Raw genomic sequence first — 22,267 nt, forward strand, 5'->3', positions numbered from 1 at the left:
GTATAGTAAGTACCAACACATGCCAGCCCAAATGGATGTCACAAGCAACAAACCAGTGGGATTTAAGGTTCATCTTAAGTGGTGTTTGTACCATTTCTTATTATTGACACTGATTTACTGGATGTATACTACAAAATTGAAATAATATTACTAACATAGTTGTAAACGTGAAATCGTGAAGCATTTTGTCAGATACCAGATGACAATGTGGCATTAGGAAATATCTAAAAACATTAATTAAACTTGTGTAAAATTAAAAATATAGCTTGTAAAAATTCAGCTAGCAACAGCATCAATTAAAAAGAACAGAATCCTCTTTTAGCATTATGCTATGATCCAGTGATGCTGGAGTTACATAGATACAGTCCGATTCTTGATCTCGGTTCAGGCAGCACTGAGATCTGTCTCTCAACTGTGGATCATGAAAGTTAACTCATTCGTCTTCCTTACCCCTATTCATTGTCCAGTGATGCATTTTGGAAAATGCACATAGCTAAGCAAGGGCTGGATTTCTGTTATCTGTGATGTAACCCTACAGCGAAAGAGGGCATGGATACTTAACAGTTCATTAGCTCACTAAGGATAATCACAGGCAAAATACCAGAAGACTCTGGAACAGTAGCCAGCATAGGTCACCCCCTTCAGGAAAGGAATTAAGAAAAAAAGTCAACAAAAATAAAATAAAATTGGGGTAGGGGCACACTGTTGAAGAGGATGAAGTTTTACAATAGGATTCCTCCTATTCTACCTGTTCTGCTGTTAAGGTGTTATCCAACTTCTTGTCTCTACCCTAGCCAAAGATAAACTCTGCACAACTTTCCATGGACAACAAAACATTTTATGCATCAGTGGACGGTGCAAGGCAATTGAAAAACCCTATAGAGTAAGGTGACTTTTCTTTAATGTACTGACATACCGATACACAAGGAGATACCCAAAATGTCTTTTCAGTATTGGTTACCTGAATTGGAAACCTACTCAGAAACTAAAGAAGAATTAACTTATTGATTACCACACAGAGGATCAGAATACATTTAGAAACAACTTTCTCTGGTATCATGGGAATAAAAGACGACCAGAAAAGACAAAGTAGTACACAGTTTGATTTCAAAACGTTAATATATTTTCTATTTTATAGTGAACATATGCATCTGATTTGTATCACCCTCATTTTCAGTATCTATGATGTTCCCATTTTTATATATAAAAAGGGTGAACTTGTAAGATGCCTTTTAAAATAAATATTTTATAAAATAATAAAACTTCAAATAAATATTCTTTACACTAAACAATATGTTGAAAAATTAGAAAATAAAGACTGAATTTATGGTAACTGTACAATATACATGATGTCAGGGGATATCAAGTGTGACATAATGGTGAACTTTGTAAGGTGGAATATAACCTAAACATATTGATTGATTGATTCACATTTGTCTGAATGTACAAGATATTAGTATAATATTTGTAAATCTGCCATTTATATGGCACCATTTTCACAGTCTTAATATTATTGTATATACAAAAATATAACAAATTAACTCTGGCAGCAAAAAAAATGAGCAATTTGCTAATTTACATATTCTGCAAGAAGTATTCACATACAATACAGAGAGGCCATGGAGTGTCGTTGTGTTACCTGGAGTTCTAGCTTATGCTGTTTCAAAAATAATGGTTATCATGCATTCCTTTTTGATCTCACTGATTGAATGGTTTCCATCCTCTTGAGTGTCATTTGACAGAGATGGAAAATACAGGGTCAACAGCGTTATCACCGCAAACCTCAACAGTCCTCCCAAACTCTAGGGAATTGCAGTGCCACTATTAAACAAATATAGATGGGGTATGTCATGCTGGTCAACTAGAAGCCAACCTAACCACAATGGGAGACACCTTTTCCGCTCGTTTCTTAAAGAAAAAGACCATCTTAATGGCCATTGATTGTGTGGTTTATATGTATTACGGCTATCAGATAAAAAAGGTATCCAGCATTGTGCTCAGTTGCTAGTGTCGTAAGTACATTTCTTCTCCCACACAATAAAATGTACAGAATAAGAGAGTGTTGAGAACTAACACTGAAGACAATGTTCCCCCTTTCCGTTTCAGCTAGGAGGGCTTCTCAAGGTTCCGAGGAGGTAAACTGGGAACCTTGCAGCAGACAGTGTTCGAATTTTTGCAACGGCACCCAGGATGGTTAATCCTATTGTAGCACCCCTGACACAACTTAAGGCAGCCCTTGGCTGGCAGGTAACACCACAGGCAGGGCATAACGAGGGACATGAAGCCCATGGCTGACCATCGGACACAGCAATGTGACTGGCTACAGGAGCATGGATTATCTGCGCAGTTGTCTTCATCGTCATAGTTTGAGCAGTGGTAAAAGACACCTTTCACAAAGCAGAAGCAAGTCCCATACTCCACCGCATTCTGTGCAGAGCAGAGGCACCGTTTGTCACAGAGCCAACAGGAAGGTAGAGTCCTTGGATAAGTGCATTCCTCACACTTACACTTCCCACAGTCTTCACATCGGTAGATGTGTTTGCCCAGTTCTTCTTTCCCCAGAGGCTTCAGTTCATCAGATTTAAATTCCGATTTGGGCTGCACCCTGATGATCCGATCAGAGACACGGTCCAGGGGAGAGGATGAAGGTCCCAGAAGCCTCTGCTCGGAAGATGTGCTGCTTGTACTTGTCCTTGTGCTATTCCGAGAACTGGTACTCACAGTGCTAGTTGACCGAGTTAAATGCGCCCTTGATGAAGAATGTATATGGGGTTGCTGACTGCGACTGTTAAGCCACTGATGCTCATGGTCGTTATTTAATCCAGACATTCTCTCATTTTTGTGCTGCGAAGGCGGTCGGTGCACAGACTTGCTCCCAGGTCTTGGAGCAACAGTAGGTCCCTCTGTGTACTCATTAGTGGCCCTTATAATTCGGATCTGATCGAGCGACAACACTTGAACCCGCTGTGGCTGTACATCCCTGGGGTCAGGTTCCACGTGTTGCCTTCCACTGTCACGCAGCAACTGTAGCAGGGCTGCCGAACCACTGCCATTTTGAGTTCGCGTATCCATCTGTACACCGGAAAATGATCACCCCACCAGGCTTAGAACACATCTGAAGTCCTGTCACAAAACAGAAAGAAAAATATTCAGCATGTTATGCTAAAATATTCAAAGCTTTATGCAAACATGAAAAGCAAAGCATGAAATCATCTCCTCTGTTTTAATCTTAGTGCACGCTAATAAGCGAGTGGTGATTTCATCCTTGCATGCAGCAGACTCAAATGAATAAGGCTGGGCATGTTCTGACAGTTACACATTTTCCCTTCAGCAAGTTCATAATTCAGTGTTCCCTCCTCTTCTGAATAAGAAGTACCATTGAATTACTGGGTTTTTGGTTCTTAAAATTATTGACACAATGAAGACAGGAAGAAACAGGCAAATCAAATTCAGACAATAAATGCCAAAAAATTAGGAGCTGCCCTTACAACTTAAAAGATATTACAAATTATCAGTGTACACTTTTAGAAGTTTCAGCTGGTCAGTTGTTGATGTGTATTTTGAGATTGAGCACAATTTCTGAAACAAAACATTTCACATGCTTTGAAGCTTTTCGTTGCGATTTTTGATAGGTTGTTGGATAATTCTCAGTCTGAAATGCCAAACAGGATAGCAATTTGACTCTTCACTCACAAAGCAACTGACCAAAATGTTTTTTCATGCCTAATACAATTCCAGTGTGCGGAATCTGGAACTTGACCAGAGCTAATTAAAAACACAACTCCTATAGAACAAAAACTTGATAGTACCGTTGCAGAACAAGATCCAGCATAACATACCTCTATTTAACAGTTTGGAAAATTTATTTTAGAAAGGTAGAATCTAGTCTACAATGCAGAATAACTTAAGAAAAATATGTGAAGTTATTTGTCCGATCAATCTCACAATTATAGACAAGGAACACTGTGATTCTGCCTTTTAGATTTTAATAATGCTTACAAATTCTGCCTTTGCCCGAGCGCCTCCTCCTGTCAAAATGGTTGCCATGAACAGCCAAGGTCCAACCTCTTATTTGCTCTATGCCTCATTGTAAACTTCCTCTGCAGGCGTCAACTATACAATAGACTACGTGAAGTTATCCCATCAACAGGGAAAACCACCACTACTATTTGGATATTATCCTTTACAGGTAAGTGCACCAGTTTCCAGTTCAAAGTACAGGGAAACCTCTCAAAGGGTCAATATGAATGCTCAACCATACATATAGGTGAAGAAAAAATTCCACAAAGGAAACAGTTTATTTTCAAAGATACATCAATTTAAACAAATGGGGAAATTTATTTACAACTTGAGAGTTAAATGTAACTGCCAAAATCTCTCTTCTGTCATCAATACAGCCACTGCTTAAATTTTCTTGGGAAGTAGTATACATTTTATTGCTTATTAGAATGTCTGTTTCTAGTTTCTACTAAGAATTTATATTCAATGATCTATTTAAATTACAATGTTTAGCTTCATACTTTCCATAAGTAAACAATTTGAAATGGACACTTTAAAACTTTAAAGGAATAAAAAGTGCAAGAAAAACTGAATTCCATTCAAGTGACAAAATGAATTACAAGGGGAGAAAATAGCAAAATATGCTTGGACTGGTCTCCTTATAATGAATGTTAATTTGTGACTTTCAGCAATCTGGGCAAAGGGTCTTGGCTGTTAAAACACTTGGCCACATCCTAAAAATCTGCATAAGAGACAGGCCAAATTCACACTATACTGCTTTTGCTTAATGTTATATTCCAAATGACTACATTCGGAAATGGCACATTTACAAAATATTCAAGTGCCGGTTGGTTTAACAATATCCTCACTTTAAGGATTAACAGTGGAGAAGAAGAAACAAGTTTCTTGTCTCCAGATTTAATTTGGGAGACCATCCCCAAGTAATGCATGCTTATCACCCTCCTCTTTATCAAAATCTGCCAGCAATGTCAAACTCAGAACAATATGTATATTGTGGGTGAGGTTTTATGCACGGATCATTCACCATGAAAAGAAAATCGTGACAACTTCCATATGCAACTACTGCAGAGAGGAGCCTGCAAATGGGATTACAATCCACCACTTGCGCCAATTCATTCAGTTCTCTTGACTTGAGGTGAAGTTTTTGCAAAAAAAAAAGCTCTTGAAGCACGGTTGTTTTTTGGTTCTGCCCGACTTCCTTCCCTTTTCCTCTTCATAATAAATAACATCAAACACGTGGAATGTTGGAGCAGGACCCACTCCTTTCACAAACAAGCAGCCGGATAAGGGTCGGGGGAAATGAGGGAAAGACTGCGGCATGGAACCGGCCTCCAGTCCTCAGGAAAACCACTGAGGGAGCCCCTTTCATCACACCCAGTGAGTAATGGTACGGAGGAGGTTGACAAGAGACGGGGTGGGCATAAAAGTGCAAAGCAAGAAAGAGGAAGAGGACAAGCCCGGGGGTCTTAAAAAGACAAACACAGACCAAGATGCCGAAAGAGGGGGCGAAAGAGGGCAAGGAAATGGGGGCAAAAGAGGGCAGAGTGGCAGAAAATTGTGAAGAGAGGGTAGGTGGACTTAAGGATGTGGGGGCAAAAGGAGGACGACATGCGGCAGGATTGAGGGGTCGGTGCAATATTCACTGTCTCCCTTCTCAACATCATCTCCTGGCGGAATATCGAATGTTCAAAACCGCTTCCTAAACCAGATTTTTTTTTTATTACCCTGTTAAAACAGGACGCGAAGTCGACTTTTTCCAGACACTTGCACGATAACCAACCCCTGTTTAAATGCAGCAGCAGCATCAAACTCTGAGCGCGTCTCTGAACTGCACCAGCCTCCCACCACACACACCTACACTGGCGCATCGTCCCGTCAAAATGTTACTTATTCCAACAAATCTGGAACCCATGAAGTGAGTGGAATCCCAACATCCCACCTGGTCAAGGGTTTCAGTGCATTTCCTTTGCAGCCTGCCCTCCAGTGCAGCCAAACCAAACGGATTACAAAGTAAAGTGTAGTGTTTTCAAAGTGAGGAAAGATTTTATTTTTGAAAATATAAAAGCCCTTCCTAAAACAACCCGATTCTCTTCTTCCCTGATCTATTCAGCATAATAGCGAGGAATCGGTGCTATCAGAACGTTTGTTATTTTACAATGTTGTTGTCCCGGATTAAAACAAGTTGACGCGTTCAACAGTCTAACCTGCTCATAAAGTGTTGAAATATAGCCTTTGAGATAGAAGCATAAAGATTAAAATGACTACTTGCAAATGCCTATTTTAAAAAAAAAGCTTCTCCAAATGCCTTTTTAAAAGAGTTCCCCTTCCAATTTTGTTGAAAATGCATCTCAGTACTATTTGAAAAATGCCTTTTCTCCATGCAAGTTGAAAGTTCCTTTTTAAACTTACCGTGGTCGCGGCGCTCCACTAACTCGTCTCCGGCGGCTTATGTCTGTGTATAGAAGCACATATGCTCCGCCAGAGCAAGGGAGAGAGAGAGTGAGAGAGGGGGAGAGAGCCGCCAATACAAACTCCAGCAAAGATCTGCCCCGGCCACTATCTGTAAAAGCATCCAACAGAGGCGGGGAGTAAAGGGGGTGGGGGGGAAGAAGAGTAGGGGGAAGAGAAAGGGGAAAGGAAACAGGACCTGTCCGATCGCCAATCGCAGCCAGCAGCCGATCGATCACAGCTTGTTGTGGTGTATGTGTTTTTTTTACAAGGAGAGAGAGAGGGGGAAGCAAAATCCTTTTTTTTCCCTGAATGAAGCCAGCAGAAGCAGACACGAGGGCGGACGCGCACACACACGCACTAACTCCACTCAGCTATGGAAAAAAAAATTGTCAATGTTGCAACTTTGCAGAAGGGAATTCTAGGCGCTTGGTCTTCATTCACAAGTGGCTCTTTCCTTGCAAAGCGGTTTACAGTTGTTCCCCTGCTACTACGGCGCCCCGATCCTTCCCACAGATGTGAAGTTTGCAGAGTGCTTTAAAGTAGCAGATTTGCCCGAACTGCTATTAAGTTTTCCAGAGGTAGCTGATGGGTAAATGGCGTCATGGGATCGAATAGAGCATTTGTTGTCCCAGAGGATATATTGCATCCGGTCTCTGCTGATTGGTTCTGGGCTCAAATTCATTAGAGTTGAGTGAGTGAGAAATGGGGCGGGGGATGGGGAGGAGACGGAGAGAATATTCAATATGTGCCAGGACTAAAAGTCTAGTGCTGCTTCAACATGCAGTAGAAAACAGACCTCTTTTTGCAATCTGCATATCAGTCTCCAGCTTTTCGACCGACCCCCGCTTTGCTTATGTTGAAGCCTTCGATTTTTAAAAAAAAGCTCGCCGTGTCTGATTGTCAATAACCTGCTTCAGAATCTACCTCGGATCTAAAAATTAATAGAATTTTCCAGCAATCAATCCATACATTCAGTGCCTTTGCAATTGTTAACCCTTCAAGTGTTAGTGAAAGCAGTTTCCCAATAAACATGTGCCCACGCTTATCACTGCAATAAACTGAGCAAACTGTGCAAATTTATTGATATTAATCCCTTTACATGCCAAGGTTTCTAAACTGAGATTAGGTGTCCTTGTTTTAAACCATTAAACCATTTCTCGAAACCGTGCGCAAAACCCACAATTTTTTTGGGGGGGTGGGGGGAAACACCCACGCATTAAATTCTATTCTCAGATAAAAAAGAGAAAATATATTGTACACAACCAGAGGGAAAGGCAGATAAAATGAGGCAAACTCAGATTTGGGGGGCTGGCAGGAAAGGAAAAAACAGAGATGGTCAAGGAAGGAGGGGTTTTGGTAGGGTTGTTCAAGGAGGCTAGAATACAGCTGACAAATGGTTCTGGAGAAAACTCCAAGGTGCAGGGGGACAGTTATTGAACCATAGCACTCCAAGGTTGGAGTGGATGGAATTGGAAACAACCAGCAATTTGGAGTTACAATTCTGGATTCAGGAATAGGAGAAAGTGAGGTTTGCAGATGCTGGAGATCAAAGTTGAAACTTTATTGCTGGAACAGCACAGCAGGTCAGGCAGCATCCAGGGAACAGGAGATTCGACGTTTCGGGCACAGGCCCTTCTTCAGGAATGAGCAGAGAGTGTTCAGCAGGAGAAGATAAAAGGTAGGGAGGAGGGACTTGGAGGAGGGGCGTTGGAAATGTGATAGGTGGAAAGAGGTCAAGGTGAGGGTGATAGGTCAGAGTAGGATGGAGGCGGAGAGGTCAAGAAGAAGACTGCAGGTCAGGAAGGCGGTGCCGGGCTGGAGGGATTCGGCTGAGACAAGGTGGGGGGAGGGGAGATGAAGAAACTGGTGAAGTCCAAGTTCATCCCCTGTGGTTGGAAGGTTCCCAGTCGGAAGATAAGACGCTCCTCCTCCGACCGTCGCATTGTTGTGGTTTGGCGGTGGATGAGTCCAATGACCTGCATATCCTCGGTGGAGTGGGAGGGGGAGTTGAAATGCTGTGCTACAGGGTGGTTGGGTTGGTTCGTCCGGGTGGCCCAGAGGTGCTCTCTGAATCGCTCCGCAAGTAGGCGGCCTGTCTCCCCAATATAGAGGAGGCCACACCGGCTGCAGCGGATGCAGTAGATGATGTGGGTGGAGGTGCAGGTGAATCTGTGGCGGATATGGAAGTTTCCTTTGGGGCCTTGGAGAGAAGTGAGGGGGGAGGTGTGGGCGCAAGTGTTGCACCTCCTGCGGTTGCAAGGGAAGGTGCCGGGAGTGGAGGTTGGGTCGGTGGGGGGTGTGGATCTGACAAGGGAGTCGCGGAGGGAGTGGTCTCTACGGAAAGCTGATAGGGGAGGGGAGGGAAATATATCCTTGGTGCTGGGGTCTGTTTGGAGGTGGCGGAAGTGACGGCGGATGATGCGCTGTACATGGAGATTGGTGGGGTGGTAGGTGAGGACCAGTGGGGTTCTGTCCTGGTGGCGGTTGGAGGGGCGGGGCTCAAGGGCGGAGGAGCGGGAAGTGGAGGAGATGCGGTGGAGGGCACCGTCGACCACGTCGGGGGGGAAATTGCGGTCCTTGAAGAAGGAGGCCATCTGTGTTGTACGTATTTTGAACTGGTCCTCCTGGGAGCAGATGCGGCAGAGACGAAGGAATTGGGAGAATGGGATGGTGTTTTTACAGGGGGCAGGATGGGAGGAGGTGTAGTCCAGGTAGCTGTGGGAGTCGGTTGGTTTGTAGTAGATGTCCGTGTTGATTCGGTCGCCTGAGATAGAAACAGAAAGGTCTAGGAAGGGGAGGGAGGAGTCCGAGACTGTCCAGGTGAATTTGAGGTCAGGGTGGAAGGTGTTAGTGTAGTGGATGAACTGTTCAACCTCCTCGTGGGAGCACGAGGTAGCGCCGATACAGTCATCAATGTAGTGAAGGAAAAGATGGGGGGTGGGGCCAGTGTAGTTGCGGAAGATGGATTGTTCCACATACCCTACGAAGAGGCAGGCATAGCTGGGGCCCATGCGGGTGCCCATGGCTACTCCTTTTGTTTGGAGAAAGTGGGAGGATTGGAAAGAAAAGTTGTTCAGGGTGAGGACCAGTTCGGTCAGTCGAAGGAGGGTGTCGGTGGAAGGGGCCTGTGCCCGAAACGTCGAATCTCCTGTTCCCTGGATGCTGCCTGACCTGCTGTGCTGTTCCAGCAATAAAGTTTCAACCTGGATTCAGGAATACACGTAGTTTGCTACATGACTTAAAACCATCATGCAGATTAAGGTAGAAGAAGGTCATAGAGATAATATACAAGAGTGAATCTGGTTTTGGATTTCAGACAAGCAGTCCGATCATTTAGCAACAGTGGAGGAAATAAGTAGGGTTTTGGTGAGACAGTGTTGGATGTTATCAGCTGAGATGTGAAAGATAAGAGATATGTTTAGAGATGATGCCACCAAGGGGCAGCCTGTAGATAAGAAATAGGAGGGAAGCAATATGAGTTCTATGGGGGAAACACCAGGGATTATGGAGCTGGAGCAGGAAGAGAAGCCATTACAAATGATCTTTTTGTGACAATGAACTAGCTAAGAATAGAACAGATGAGTAGCGTCTCAGTGAGCTGGATGGTCCTTGAGAATCCTTGAAAATATAGTCAATTATATCAAAAGCTACTACAGGTCAAAATAGATGAGAAGGATAGTTTATTTTTGCCACAGTTACATAGGATGTCATTTGTGATTTAATGATGGAAAAAGCAGAATTGAATTACTAGTAAGTCATTGGAAGCCATTTACTACATATGTAACCGTAAAAAGCAATTGGTTTAAACAAATAGCTTCCATTATTATTTTGGTCTGACGAGGACAAATGTATGGTTGTAAGCCATTTGTTCAGGCTTTATTGAGGAGCTTCCCTCTTTTGCTCTTAGCACTTAACAAAATGCTGTTTCCTGTAGCCTGGAGCTAAACAGGACATATTGATTATCAATAATCAGCAGAGGATTTCCTTAACAGGGTGAGCCAAATAGGTCATTCTGTCCATGAGATGAATCACTACATGTTAATAATAGGTCAATCACTAGTGATCCTAAAAATACTTTTTAAAAAGAATTTCCATAATACATGTGAATGTTTTGTTCTCAACAAATTTAATGTTGATCTTTTGATTTTATATTAAAAAACCTCATTGTATGTAGAATATCCAGCACGACATGCAACAGATACCATGTTACTATTAACATATATACTAATTTAAGGCAACTAATCGTGGTGCCAATTTCCTAAAATAAATTCCTAATTAGACTTGTAGGAAAAGCAAAAAATGTAGCCATGTAAAACGGGAAAACAAATTTAAATTGAGGACAGTTGTCAGAAGTAGAACAAGTCATGGCAAAAAATAAAATACGATAGACAGTTTCACATCAAAGGGCTCCATCAATAACGAATGAGTCTCAATCGGGAACTCTACTGTTGGTCATCATTTAAATCCATTTCAAATGTAACCAATTAGTTACCTAAGTTCTCTCAATTGCTGTCTTCAAGTCTTTATGTATTGGTGGTATAGTTGTTATAGTTATAAGTAATGATTTTAATTCTGTGGAGTACACTCAGTATTGCGAAATAAATTGTCAACATAAAATAAAAGACAATTATTTTTGAAATGTTGTTGCAATATGTCACTTCTCCGGCCCATCATCAAGATTGATGATACCTACTCTATGTAGATTGGAATGACAAACACACCTAAGACTGATATACTGTAGCCAGTGTTGTAGATAGTTATGTACATGGCTGCCTGTGCTTGTAGGCTGTTCATAATTTGAGACCTGTTGATTTATATTTTTGTTTAAGAGATACATGTACAGCATGCTCTCTGGTCATGACATTAAATACATTAATTGGAAGGCCCATGTACAGTTAATGTAATATCTTGTTGGGTTATGTCAATCAGTTTTAGGATTTGGGTTGCCTATTTGTATTTCCTTGACTCAACCAGACAATGCTTTCAATTCAAGGCAGAAGCCAATTTGCATTTGATCCAGATTCAGTGCATTTGAAATAATTCCATATTTATGCTTGAAACATAGATCATTTAAGTTGACTAATGGCATTGGTTATTTATTCCAGTATATCCGTTGAAATGTTGTAACTAAAACAATAAACTTATCTTCCTGTATATTACAAATAGACATCCATTAGATATTGTATGCTATGCAGATTTCAAACTAAATTATATATTTGGGGAGTGGTGAGCAGAAAAATTAATATTGCAAGTCAAGGACATTTTTGTGGAAGTGTTAAACATTATGAAAAGTATAATATGTTTGATTAATTGGAATGTGATTAGTCTTCAGCTACTATGGAGTACGGTTTCTACGATACCATGGAGTACAGTTGTGAACACAACTGATACAGATATTGCACTTGGAAGATTATAAATACTAGAAGAGATAGTAAAACTTCTGAAAGGTTTTGACAGAGTGGATACATAGAAAATACTTCCTTTTGTTGGAGAGCGCATGACTAGAAGTCATCAGTAAAAGATCATTAAGCTGAAAGACTAACCCTGGTTCAAAGAAGAGTGCAGGATGGCATGCCAGGAGCAACATTAAGCATACCTAAAAATAAGGTGTCAGCCTTCTGAAGCTCCAATGCAAGATCACTTGTATGCCAAATAGGGCACTATGTGATAGATAGGACTAAACAATTCCGTAACCAACACAATGAGATCTAGGATCTGCAGTCCTGCCACTTCCAGCCATTAATGGTGGTAGGCAACTAAACAACTAACAGGGATGAAAGGGTCCAAAAATGTCCCAATTACAAAGATAGGTGAACCCAGCACATTAATGAATAAAGATAAAACATAAGTATTTGCAGCAATCTTCAGACTGAAGTGTCCAGTTGATGATCCATCTGAGCCACTGCAGGAGTTCTTCAGGGCAGTGTATTAGTGCCATGCCCTCCATCAGTGCCATGCCCTCCATCATAGTCTCAAGTGGGAAAGGTTCACTGATGATTATATCACGTTCAGCGCCATTCACGGTTCCTCAGGTACTGAAGCTGACTGTGTCTGTATGCAGCAACACTTGGACATGATTTAAACTTGAGCAAACAAATTAAGATTATCACTTGCCCCACAGTGGTGCCAGCCAATGACAATCTCCAAGAGGGGAGGATGTAACTATCTGACGTTTATATTCAATGACACTACCCTCAATGAATCCACTGGTACTAATATCCTGGCAGTTACCATAGACCAGAAACTGAACTGGGCATCCATAGCATGTCAGAGGCTGGCAATTGTAAGATGAGTAACTCACTTACAGAGTTCCTAAAGCTTGTCTACAAATCACAAATTAAGCATATGATGTAAGATTCCTCACTTGCCTGGGTGAATGCAGTTCCAACAACAATCAAGAAACTCAACACCCTTTAGAACAAAGCACCACATTTGACTGGCACCTATTCATTACCTTAGGCATTCGCTCCTTTCACCACCAACATGAATGGAAAAGTGTGTAACCTCAAAAAATGCACAATAGCAACTCTCCAAGGCTCCTTCAACAGATCCTTCCAAATCCTTGACTTGTACCACTGAGAAAAACAAGAGCAGCAGATGCATGGGCAAACTGCCCCAACAACTTCCCTTCGGCACCACTCACCATCTTGATTTGAAAGCTTCACCTTCACCATTTCTGGGTCCATATCTTGGAACTCCCTTCCTAAAAGCACTATAGATGCACTTTCACACAACGCTTTCAGAAGACCGCTCACCAATATCATTTCAAGAGCAATTAGGGATAGACAATGCACCCTGGCTTAGTCAGCAATGCCCACTCTATATGAATGAGTACACTTAATGTATGCCTGAGCCAGTCGCCATAACATGAAGCCATTTCTATGCAGATGAAGTGAGAACTGGATCAGAGTCAAATACAATTTGAAGCACATTCCTATAAGTTACATTAGCTTACTTATTTCAGGAAATCTTTGTTGGGAGCTCGTGATGGTTTAGTTAATTAATAAATTATCTGCAAAGCAGAGCTGGGAGATACTACAAGCTTGCCCCTTGATCTGATTGAGGCAATAGATTTCATTGAGAGCAGCAAAGACAACGTTATACTCTAGAAGCCTGTTTGGTAATTGGAAAAAAATGCATTTATTCTCCAGTGACCCTGTTAAGTACAGAATGCCTGAGAGATAATTGGAAGTTACTTCCTTTATTTAAAAAAAACTAACAAAAACTGACTTTTCTTTAAAGGTTCATTGAGTTGCAATGCAAGTTTACACATGCAAAATTAAATTTACATGACCAGGGAAATTGATGACTAAGTAAAACCACAATAAATAAATTCTAACTTTACTTCTAAAAGTAACAACTTGTATGAGTTTTAGATAACTACCTGAAATTGAGTTGAAATGCCACAACCACAAATGCAATGCCACAAATGCAATGAAGATTTTTGTATCCTACACAAATTAAAAAAAAGTCCTGATTAAATCTCCTGCTCGCCTTTTCTGCTCTAGTGGAAATAATCCTACCATATCAGGTCTCTCCTTATAACTGTACTTTGCACCATCCTGTTTATTTGTATGGTCTTCTTTATAATGGGTAATCCAACACTGTAAACAGTTCTTTAATTGCAGTCTAAGCATTGTGTTACATTGATTCCTAATTCCTTTTTTTGTACTCTATTGTCCTAATGTTAAATCCCAAATACTGTTCAAGGCTATATCTCTCAGTGCTTTCAGGAAATTATGCATTTGAACCATTAGGTTTCTCTGTTCATTGACAGTTTTCACTGTGTTTCACTAATTGTTTAAGTTCAAAAAATGTATTACATCACAACAAACCACTTTAAGTAATATCTGGCTTGGGCTGCCCATTCCAGAACCCCATCAAAGAACTTCTTCACGTTGTTTGCCAAAACTCTTATGTTTATTTTACAATCCAATCACGTACATATGTCAAGAACAAAAGTGGATGATGACTGAGGTACAAGAGTTCTAATCTCATTCTAATAGAAGCAACATGCATCTTACTCTAAAATTTTGAAGTCAACTTAAAATTGAGTGATAGTCCTAAACAGGTGATATCAGATCAGCCTTTCATTGTACACCTTCCAGGGAAACAAAAATCATTACCCTCTTTAAATTAATAGTTAAAGTTAGAGTGGCTTCCTTTGTTTCCTATTCATCAGCCAACTTTCCATCCATTTCGCCAAACGTCTTCTTAGAACACGCACCTGAGCTTTTCTATTCTGTGTCTTGGGAATAACTTACCAAATGCCTTCTTATAATCCATGTATTTATTGGATTTTCTTTACCTATTACTGATTACTTCTTCAAGAAAACTCTATTTGCCCATTAAAGGCACTCCAGAAATGCATGCTGCCCGGCCATAATGAACGCATGTGTTACTAAACGTTTACTGATTTCCTGTCAATGTATCAATTTCTCCTAAGTTTGGTGGAAGACACATGTAAATTTTGATAATCTCCAATGTTTCTGCAGAGTTTGCACTGAACTTATGATGACTGAGCAGGTGACATCCTATGGAAGTTCACATCTTTAAAAGTTTATCTATAACTGACAGAATCGAATTTCTATGTTACAGAAGGGATAAACTTTCCTTAGGACTCTCCCTATCCATGATTGTAGCTTCAGTAAAAACATCATTTATACAATAAGGTTCTCAATATATATCATTTTTAGTGTTGGCATTTCAAGTAGAAATTAATGTGAACAGTTCTGAGCAATTTCAGGAATCAAGAAGCTTTGGGTTAAGCCATCCATGATCATCATAAATGTCATAAATCATCAATTTTTCTTCAATTGGAGTTGATTATTTGGCCAAAAATATTGTAAGTATTACAAAGGTTACACCATTACAGCTAGAAACCTCCTTTATATATTGAGAAGATATTGAAGTTAGAGCATTAACAATAAAATTGAACGGCACTGTTCCTGTTTTATGGCCTGAAAATGAAAACTTAAGAGTTCACTGTGGTGAGAGGCATGCATGTGGTCATTCTGTGGTGGAAGTGCATTGACATGAATTTGGAATATTCATTTGGATTGAGCTTTGCAATAGGTGTCCAGTGCATTTGAAAAAATGAACAAATAGAATCCAACTCCAGGTACTGTAATGGGTGAAAACCATTTGTGGGTGGCACGGTGGCACAGTGGTTAGCACTGCTGCCTCACAGTGCCAGAGACCCAGGTTCAATTCACGCCTCAGGCGACTGACTGTGTGGAGTTTGCACGTTCTCCCTGTGTCTGTGTGGGTTTCCTCTGGGTGCTCCAGTTTCCTCCCACAGTCCAAAGATGTGCAGGTCAGGTGAATTGGATATGCTAAATTGCCCGTCGTGTTAGGTAAGGGGTAAATGTAGGGGTTTGGGTGGGTGGCGGGTCGGTGTGGACTTTTTGGGCCGAAGGGCCTGTTTCCACACTGTAATGTAATCTAATCTAAAAAAAAATTCCCTTTAAGAAAAAAAACTTGAATATGTACAACTATCTGCCTCGCTTCCTTCATTTCAAGATGCAGGTCTATTAAAATATTATCTCAGAATTAAATTTTGGGTGGAATTACTATAAGGTAATTTCTCTTTTGGTTTGAAGGGTACATTTGTACAACATTTTTAGCAGTGCAGCAGTTCCCAATTTGCCACAATGATGTCAATGATGCAAGAACAGGGTGATGTCAGATATAATTCTGTCGGTAGATTCAAAAGCTAAACCCTATTGATTTGACACCCCTGACCACAGATCACACTAAAAAGGTTCAGATTCCAAAAGACATTTTTGAGCAGGGATAGTGAGGGTAGAAGAAAGAAATTATTTCCTAAATCTTTTCCCAGTCGATTGATGTTCCTAGGGTTAATGGGTAAGTATGGTTTTCTTGGATCCAAAAATAACAAATGATTGCACATGTATTGATATTATTATGTGATACTGTGGTCTTCGAAGCCTGGGAGTGGAGTCATGGATTTAGGAAGGACATATACACATTGATTCTCTAAACCTGAAGTAAGTTTGAGAATATTTTATGCCTAACTCATTCATTGGAATGTGAATTCCCAAACATGTACATGAACCAATCCTCAATCCCTAAACCTACCTTGATTGATAATAATTTGATATAAAGCTTCCTAATCTTATAAGATCACTTGAAATGTTTCCTTTACACATTAGATAACTCTAATTTACTAGACCCGAGTAATGATTAAAACTTAAAAGTATTTTTTCAATTGTTTTTAAAAAGACTTTTGATCAGTCAGTTAATCAAATTGCCAAACTAAAATTGTGTTTTTAAATAATGCACTCACCAGACTTGCTAAACTGGATTTTATGCACTGTCAAAAGGTGTCTGATCTTCTTTTAAAGAAAAGAAATGCAACAGGAACAAAAGGTTCAAACAACATGTAAAGCTGTAATATCCCTTCTAGCATGGCTCCAAAGCTGAAATGCACCCTGCATCCTGTACACATAAATCTTTCAAGTTTCAAACAGCATTTAAAATACATTTTTTAATAAAGTAATTTTTCATCCCCCAGGACAAAAAAAAGCATGTGAAGGTCACATGTTATGGAATTTGTTCTTGCTGTCATCAGGATTTCGTTTACAATGAATTATGTGGAACATTGCATGTGGGAGGTGGTGTTTCAACTCAACCTGTTTGAGAGACAATGCAGCATTAAAACACCAATTGATGTGCATTAAAATAACAATTAGGAATTGGATTGTAGGTGACAGAGAATAATTTAAAAGGATATGCACATAATTCATTGCGGAGCTTGCTTTATATCTGAGAAGGAGCCCACTTGACAATTTAACCAATAAACTTAGACCCAATGTTGTAGACCCATGTTGTCCTTTTGAGTACCATTGTATTGGTTGTCACTGGCAACACTTTTTAAACTGAGTCTTACTTTAAAATAAGTCTTATTTTTTTTTTCTGTAATCTGTTCTTACTATTCCCACACACATTTTTGAATAGATCAGACCAGAAGTTTATCAAATGCTGAATCTTTGCAGCCTTTGTGTTACCTTTGTCTTAAGATTTATCATCAAATCAATTTACCTGACAGATTTAGTGCAACTGTGATGCAGTACTGGCAATTCTTGAGTTGCTATATGAAATGAACTGACTGTTATGTATTGAGCACTTTTCACTGTGAATTGCTATGTTGTTATTATACACATGTCCATGGGATGGAGCCCGACCTGCCCCTGTGTGATTTCTGTTTGTTAATGGCTAAATAAGTCAGGATCAGAAACAGTCAGAAGGCTACTTTCATATGCCTGGAAAGTAAAAGGAAACACATTACTTACGAGAATGTGGATTAGAGGGTGACTGGTTGCAAGAACTAATAATATAATTTACATCAAGGATCCAATTATAATACATAATAAGATCATCAGACAATAGCAGAAATGAAATATAATTTGGCCAATGTAAGTCCTTCTCAGATCTGTAGGGGTGACATGGTGTGTGAATGGGCAACACTATCATCCCCTCTTTCCTCCCATCCAATCTTCCATTTAAATTATTAACTCTTTCCAAGAATGTCACCTCTGCCAGTCTATCTGTAAAGCCATTCCAAGAGTTCATTGCTTTCAGTTTGAACAATATCTCTTGACATCAGTGCTAAGGTTTAGGGTGTAGGTTTGCTCGCTGAGCTGTAGGTTTGATATCCAGACGTTTCATTACCTGGCTAGGTAACATCATCAGTGGCAACCTCCGAGTGAAGCAAAGTTGTTGTCTCCTGCTTTCTATTTATATGTTTGTCCTGGATGGGGTTCCTGAGGTTTGTGATGATGTCATTTCCTATTCATTTTCTGAGGGGTTGAAAGATGGTATCTAGATCTATGTGTTTGTTTACGGCGTTGTGGTTGGAGTGCCAGGCCTCTCGGAATTCTCTGGCATGTCTTTGCTTAGTCTGTCTCAGGATAGATGTGGTGTCCCAGTCAAAATGGTGGTTTTTTTCCTCCGTGTGTAGGTATACGAGGGAGAGAGGGTCGTGTCTTTTTGTGGCTAGCTGGTGTTCATGTATCCTGGTGGATAACTTTCTTTCTGTTTGTCCTACGTAGTGTTTGTGGCAGTCCTTGCATGGAATTTTGTAGATGACGTTGGTTTTGTCCATGGGTTGTACTGGGTCTTTTAAGTTTGTTAGTTTTTGTTTGAGAGTGTTGGTGGGTTTGTGTGGTACTAGAATGCCGAAGGATCTTAGTAGTCTGGCTGTCATTTCTGAAACTTCTTTAATGTATGGTAAGGTGGTTAGGGTTTCTGGCTGTGTTTGGTCTGCTTGTCGTGGTTTGTTCTTGAGGAATCTGCGGACTGTTCTTTTTTGAGTATCCGTTCTTCTTGAATACGTTGTATAGGTAGTTCTCCTCTGTTTGTTGAAGAAAAAGAATGGATACTCAAAAAATAATCAAGCAGCAGTCTGACTATTCAACAATGTCATTATGATTATCTCGAACTTACCTCCTCTTGTGTTGGTTCAGTCGTTCAACATGCGGGTGGTCGGTAAGTTGTTGGAAGGAAGCCTGAGGGATAGGATGTACATGTATTTGGAAAGGCCAGGGCTGCTGAGGGATAGTCAAGGCATTTTGCATGGGAAATAATGTGTCACAAACTTCATTGAGTTTTTTGAAGAAGTAACAAAGGCAGAGTGGTAGATGTGATCTATATGGACTTCAGTAAGGCATGACAAGGTTCCAAATGGGAGACTGGTTAGCAAGGTTAGATCTTGTGGAATTCATTGAGAACTAGCCATTTAGATACAGAACTGGCTCAAAGGTTGAAGACTGAGGGTTGTGGTGGAGGGTTGTTTTTCAGACTGGAGGCCTGTGACCAGTGGAGTGCCGCAAGGATTGGTGCCGGGTGCACTACTTTTCATCGTTTATGTAAATGATTTGATTGCGAGCATAAGAGGTACAGTTAGTAAGTTTGCAGATGACAACAAAATTGGAGGTGTAGTGGACAGAGAAGAAGGTTACTTCAGAGTACAATAGGATCTTGATCAGATGGGCCAATGGCCTGAGGAGTGGCAGATGGAGTTTAATTTAGATAGATGCGAGGTGCTGTATTTTGGGAAAGCAAATCTTAGCAGGACTTATACACTTAATGGTATGGTCGTGGAAGTGTTGCTGAATAAAGAGACTTTGGAGTGCAGTTCATAGCTCCTTGAAAGTAGAGTCGCAGGTAGCTAGGATAGAGAAGAAGGTGTTTGGTATGCTTTCCTTTATTGGTCAGAGTATTTAGTACAGAAGTTGGGAGGTCATGTTGCGGCTGTACAGGACAATGGTTAGACCACTGTTGGAATATTGCGTGCAATTCTGGTCTCCTTGCTATCGGAAAGATGTTGTGAAACTTGAAAGCGTTCAGAAAAGATTTACAAGGATGTTGCCAGGGTTGGAGGATTTGAGCTAGAGGGAGAGGTTGAATAAGCTGGGGCTGTTTTTCCTGGAGTGTCAAAGGCTGAGGTGTGACCATATAGAGGTTTATAAAATCACAAGGGGCATGGACAGGATAAATAGACAAGGTCTTTTCCCTGGGGTGGGGGGAGTCTAGAACTAGAGGGCATATGATTAGGGTGAGAGGGGAAAGATATAGAAGAGACCCAAGGGGCAACGTTTTCACGCAGAGGGTGGTGCGTGTGTGGAATGAGCTGCCAGAGGAAGTGGTGGAGGCTGGTACAATTGCAACATTTTAAAAGGCACCTGGATGGGTATATGAATAGAAAGGGTTTGAGAGATATAGGCCAGGTGCTGGCAGATGGGACTAGATTGTGTAGGGATATCTGGTCGACATGGACGAGTTAGAACAAGGGGTCTGTTTCCATGCTGTACATCTCTATGACTCAATGACTACTGCTCCACATTGGTTAGCCATTTTATGGTTAACTTTGACTTTTGAGAATCTGACTGATTACTGTACCCCAGACCAAGAAGTGACCATGATTTTGCATCAAGCTGGTAATTTGAAGGGATCTCAGACAATATGGAAATGTCTTAATTGACAACAAGGGAATTGTGGGGTTGAAGGTGCAGGGGACAGGATGCCGTTATATGATCTATTCCTTCAGAAGTAATTTCTTATTTTTCAGATGCATTTTCAGTTAGTCCTGGTGATCCGTTCCATTTTACTATTTAAGTGAGGGGTATTTTGATTGCCTGTGTCACTCTTTGAATATAGGCACCACATTAGATTGTTTTGAATCTATTGGTACGGTTACCACTAGGTGAAGAGGGATGAGTTGTTTCTCTTCCTTTCAACACCCTCTCTGCCCTCATCAGTCCTCTTTGTTACTTCTTCAAAAAACTCAGTCAAGTTTGTGAGACATGATTTCCCACGCACAAGGCCATGTTGACTATCCCTATTCAGTCCTTGCCTTTCCAAATAAATGTCCATCCTGTCTCTCAAGATTCCTTCCAGGAACTTGCCCAACACCGATGTCAGGCTCACAGGTCTATAGTCCTTATCACCTTGCTTGTCCTTATCACCTTTCTTAAACAGTGGCACCACATTAGCCAACCTCAAGTCTTCTGGCACCTCACCTATGACTATTGATGATACAAATACCACAGTAAGAGGCCCAACAATCACTTCCCTAGCTTCCCACAGAGTTTTAGGGTACACCTGATCATGTCCGAGGGATTTATCCACCTTTATGCATTTCAAGATATTCCTCCTCTGTGATGTGGACATTTTGCAAGATGTCATCGTCTATTTCCCTACATTCTATACCTTCCATGTCCTTTTCCACAGTAAATACTGATGCAAAATACTCGTTTAGTATCTCCCCCATCTCCTGCGGTTCCACACAAAGGCTGCCTTTGAGGGTCCCTATTCTCTCCCTGGTTACTCTTTTGCCCTTAATGTATTTGTAAAAAACCTTTGGATTCTCCTTAACTCTATTTGCCAAATCTACCTCATGCCCCCTTTTTGCCCTCCTGATTTCTCTCTTAAGTGTACCTCTGCCTTTGTACTTTTCTGAGGGTTCACTCGATCTATCCTGTCTATACCTGACATATGCTTCCTTCTTTTTGTTAACCTAACCCTCAACTTCTTTAGTCATCCAGCATTCCCTATACTTACCAGCCTTTCCTTTCACCCTAACAGGAATATACTTTCTCTGGACTCTCAACATCTCATTTCTGAAGGCTTCCCATTTTCCAGACGTCCTTGTACCTGCGAACATCTGCCCCCAAGCAACTTTTGAAAGTTCTTCTCTGATACCATCAAAATTGGTCTTTCCTTTTCCATCACTATTTTAAAATTAATAGAATTATGGTCGCTGGCCGCAAAGTGCTCCCCCACTGACACCTCAATCACCTGCCCTGACTTATGTCCCAAGAGTAGGAAAGTGGTAGATGTGATCTATATGGACTTCAGTAAGGTGTTCAACAAAGTTCTCCATGGGAGACTGATTAGCAAGGTTAGATCTCATGGAATACAGGAAGGACTAGCCATTTGGATACAGAACTGGCTCAAAGGTAGAAGACAGAGGGTGGTGGTGGAGGGTTGTTTTTCAGACTGGAGGCCTATGATCAGTGGAGTGTCACAAGGATCGGTGCTTGGCCCACTACTTTTCATCATTTATATAAATGATTTGGATGTGAGCATAAGAGGTAAAATGAGTAAGTTTGCAAACCAAAATTAGAGGTGTAGTGGACAGCAAAGAAGGTTACCTCAGATTACAACAGGATATTTGATCATATGGGCCAATGGGCTGAGAAGTGGCAGATGGAGTTTAATTTAGATAAATGCGAGGTGCTGCATTTTGGGAAAGCAAATCTTAGCAGGACTT

General features: G+C 40.8%; 1 protein-coding gene and 1 long non-coding RNA gene across 2 annotated transcripts in view; one reads left to right on the forward strand and one right to left on the reverse strand.

The window, feature by feature from the left end:
* Nucleotides 1-1,100: 1,100 nt before the first annotated feature.
* Nucleotides 1,101-7,052, reverse strand: spry2 (sprouty RTK signaling antagonist 2). Its single transcript, XM_043691439.2, has 2 exons — nt 6,430-7,052; nt 1,101-3,123 (listed from the first exon to the last, which is right to left on the reverse strand). The coding sequence occupies exon 2, from the start codon at nt 3,070-3,072 to the stop codon at nt 2,107-2,109; it is 966 nt and encodes a 321-aa protein (XP_043547374.1). The 5' UTR covers nt 3,073-3,123; nt 6,430-7,052; the 3' UTR covers nt 1,101-2,106.
* LOC148149741 (uncharacterized) overlaps nt 5,345-22,267 on the forward strand; it is a 461,686-nt gene continuing 444,763 nt past the window's right edge. Inside the window, exon 1 of the long non-coding RNA XR_015757412.1 lies at nt 5,345-5,397. This is a non-coding gene — a long non-coding RNA (uncharacterized LOC148149741). The remainder of the gene's footprint in view (nt 5,398-22,267) is intronic.

This window comes from Chiloscyllium plagiosum, unplaced genomic scaffold, assembly GCF_037043375.1.
Source record: "Chiloscyllium plagiosum isolate Xiang-an unplaced genomic scaffold, Cpla_swu_hap1 HiC_scaffold_6, whole genome shotgun sequence".
Classification (NCBI taxonomy): Eukaryota; Metazoa; Chordata; class Chondrichthyes; order Orectolobiformes; family Hemiscylliidae; genus Chiloscyllium; species Chiloscyllium plagiosum.

Excerpts from the sequence above, each read along its gene's own strand:
- spry2 (XM_043691439.2), bottom strand. The coding sequence starts at position 3,072 with ATGGATACGCGAACTCAAAATGGCAGTGGTTCGGCAGCCCTGCTACAG.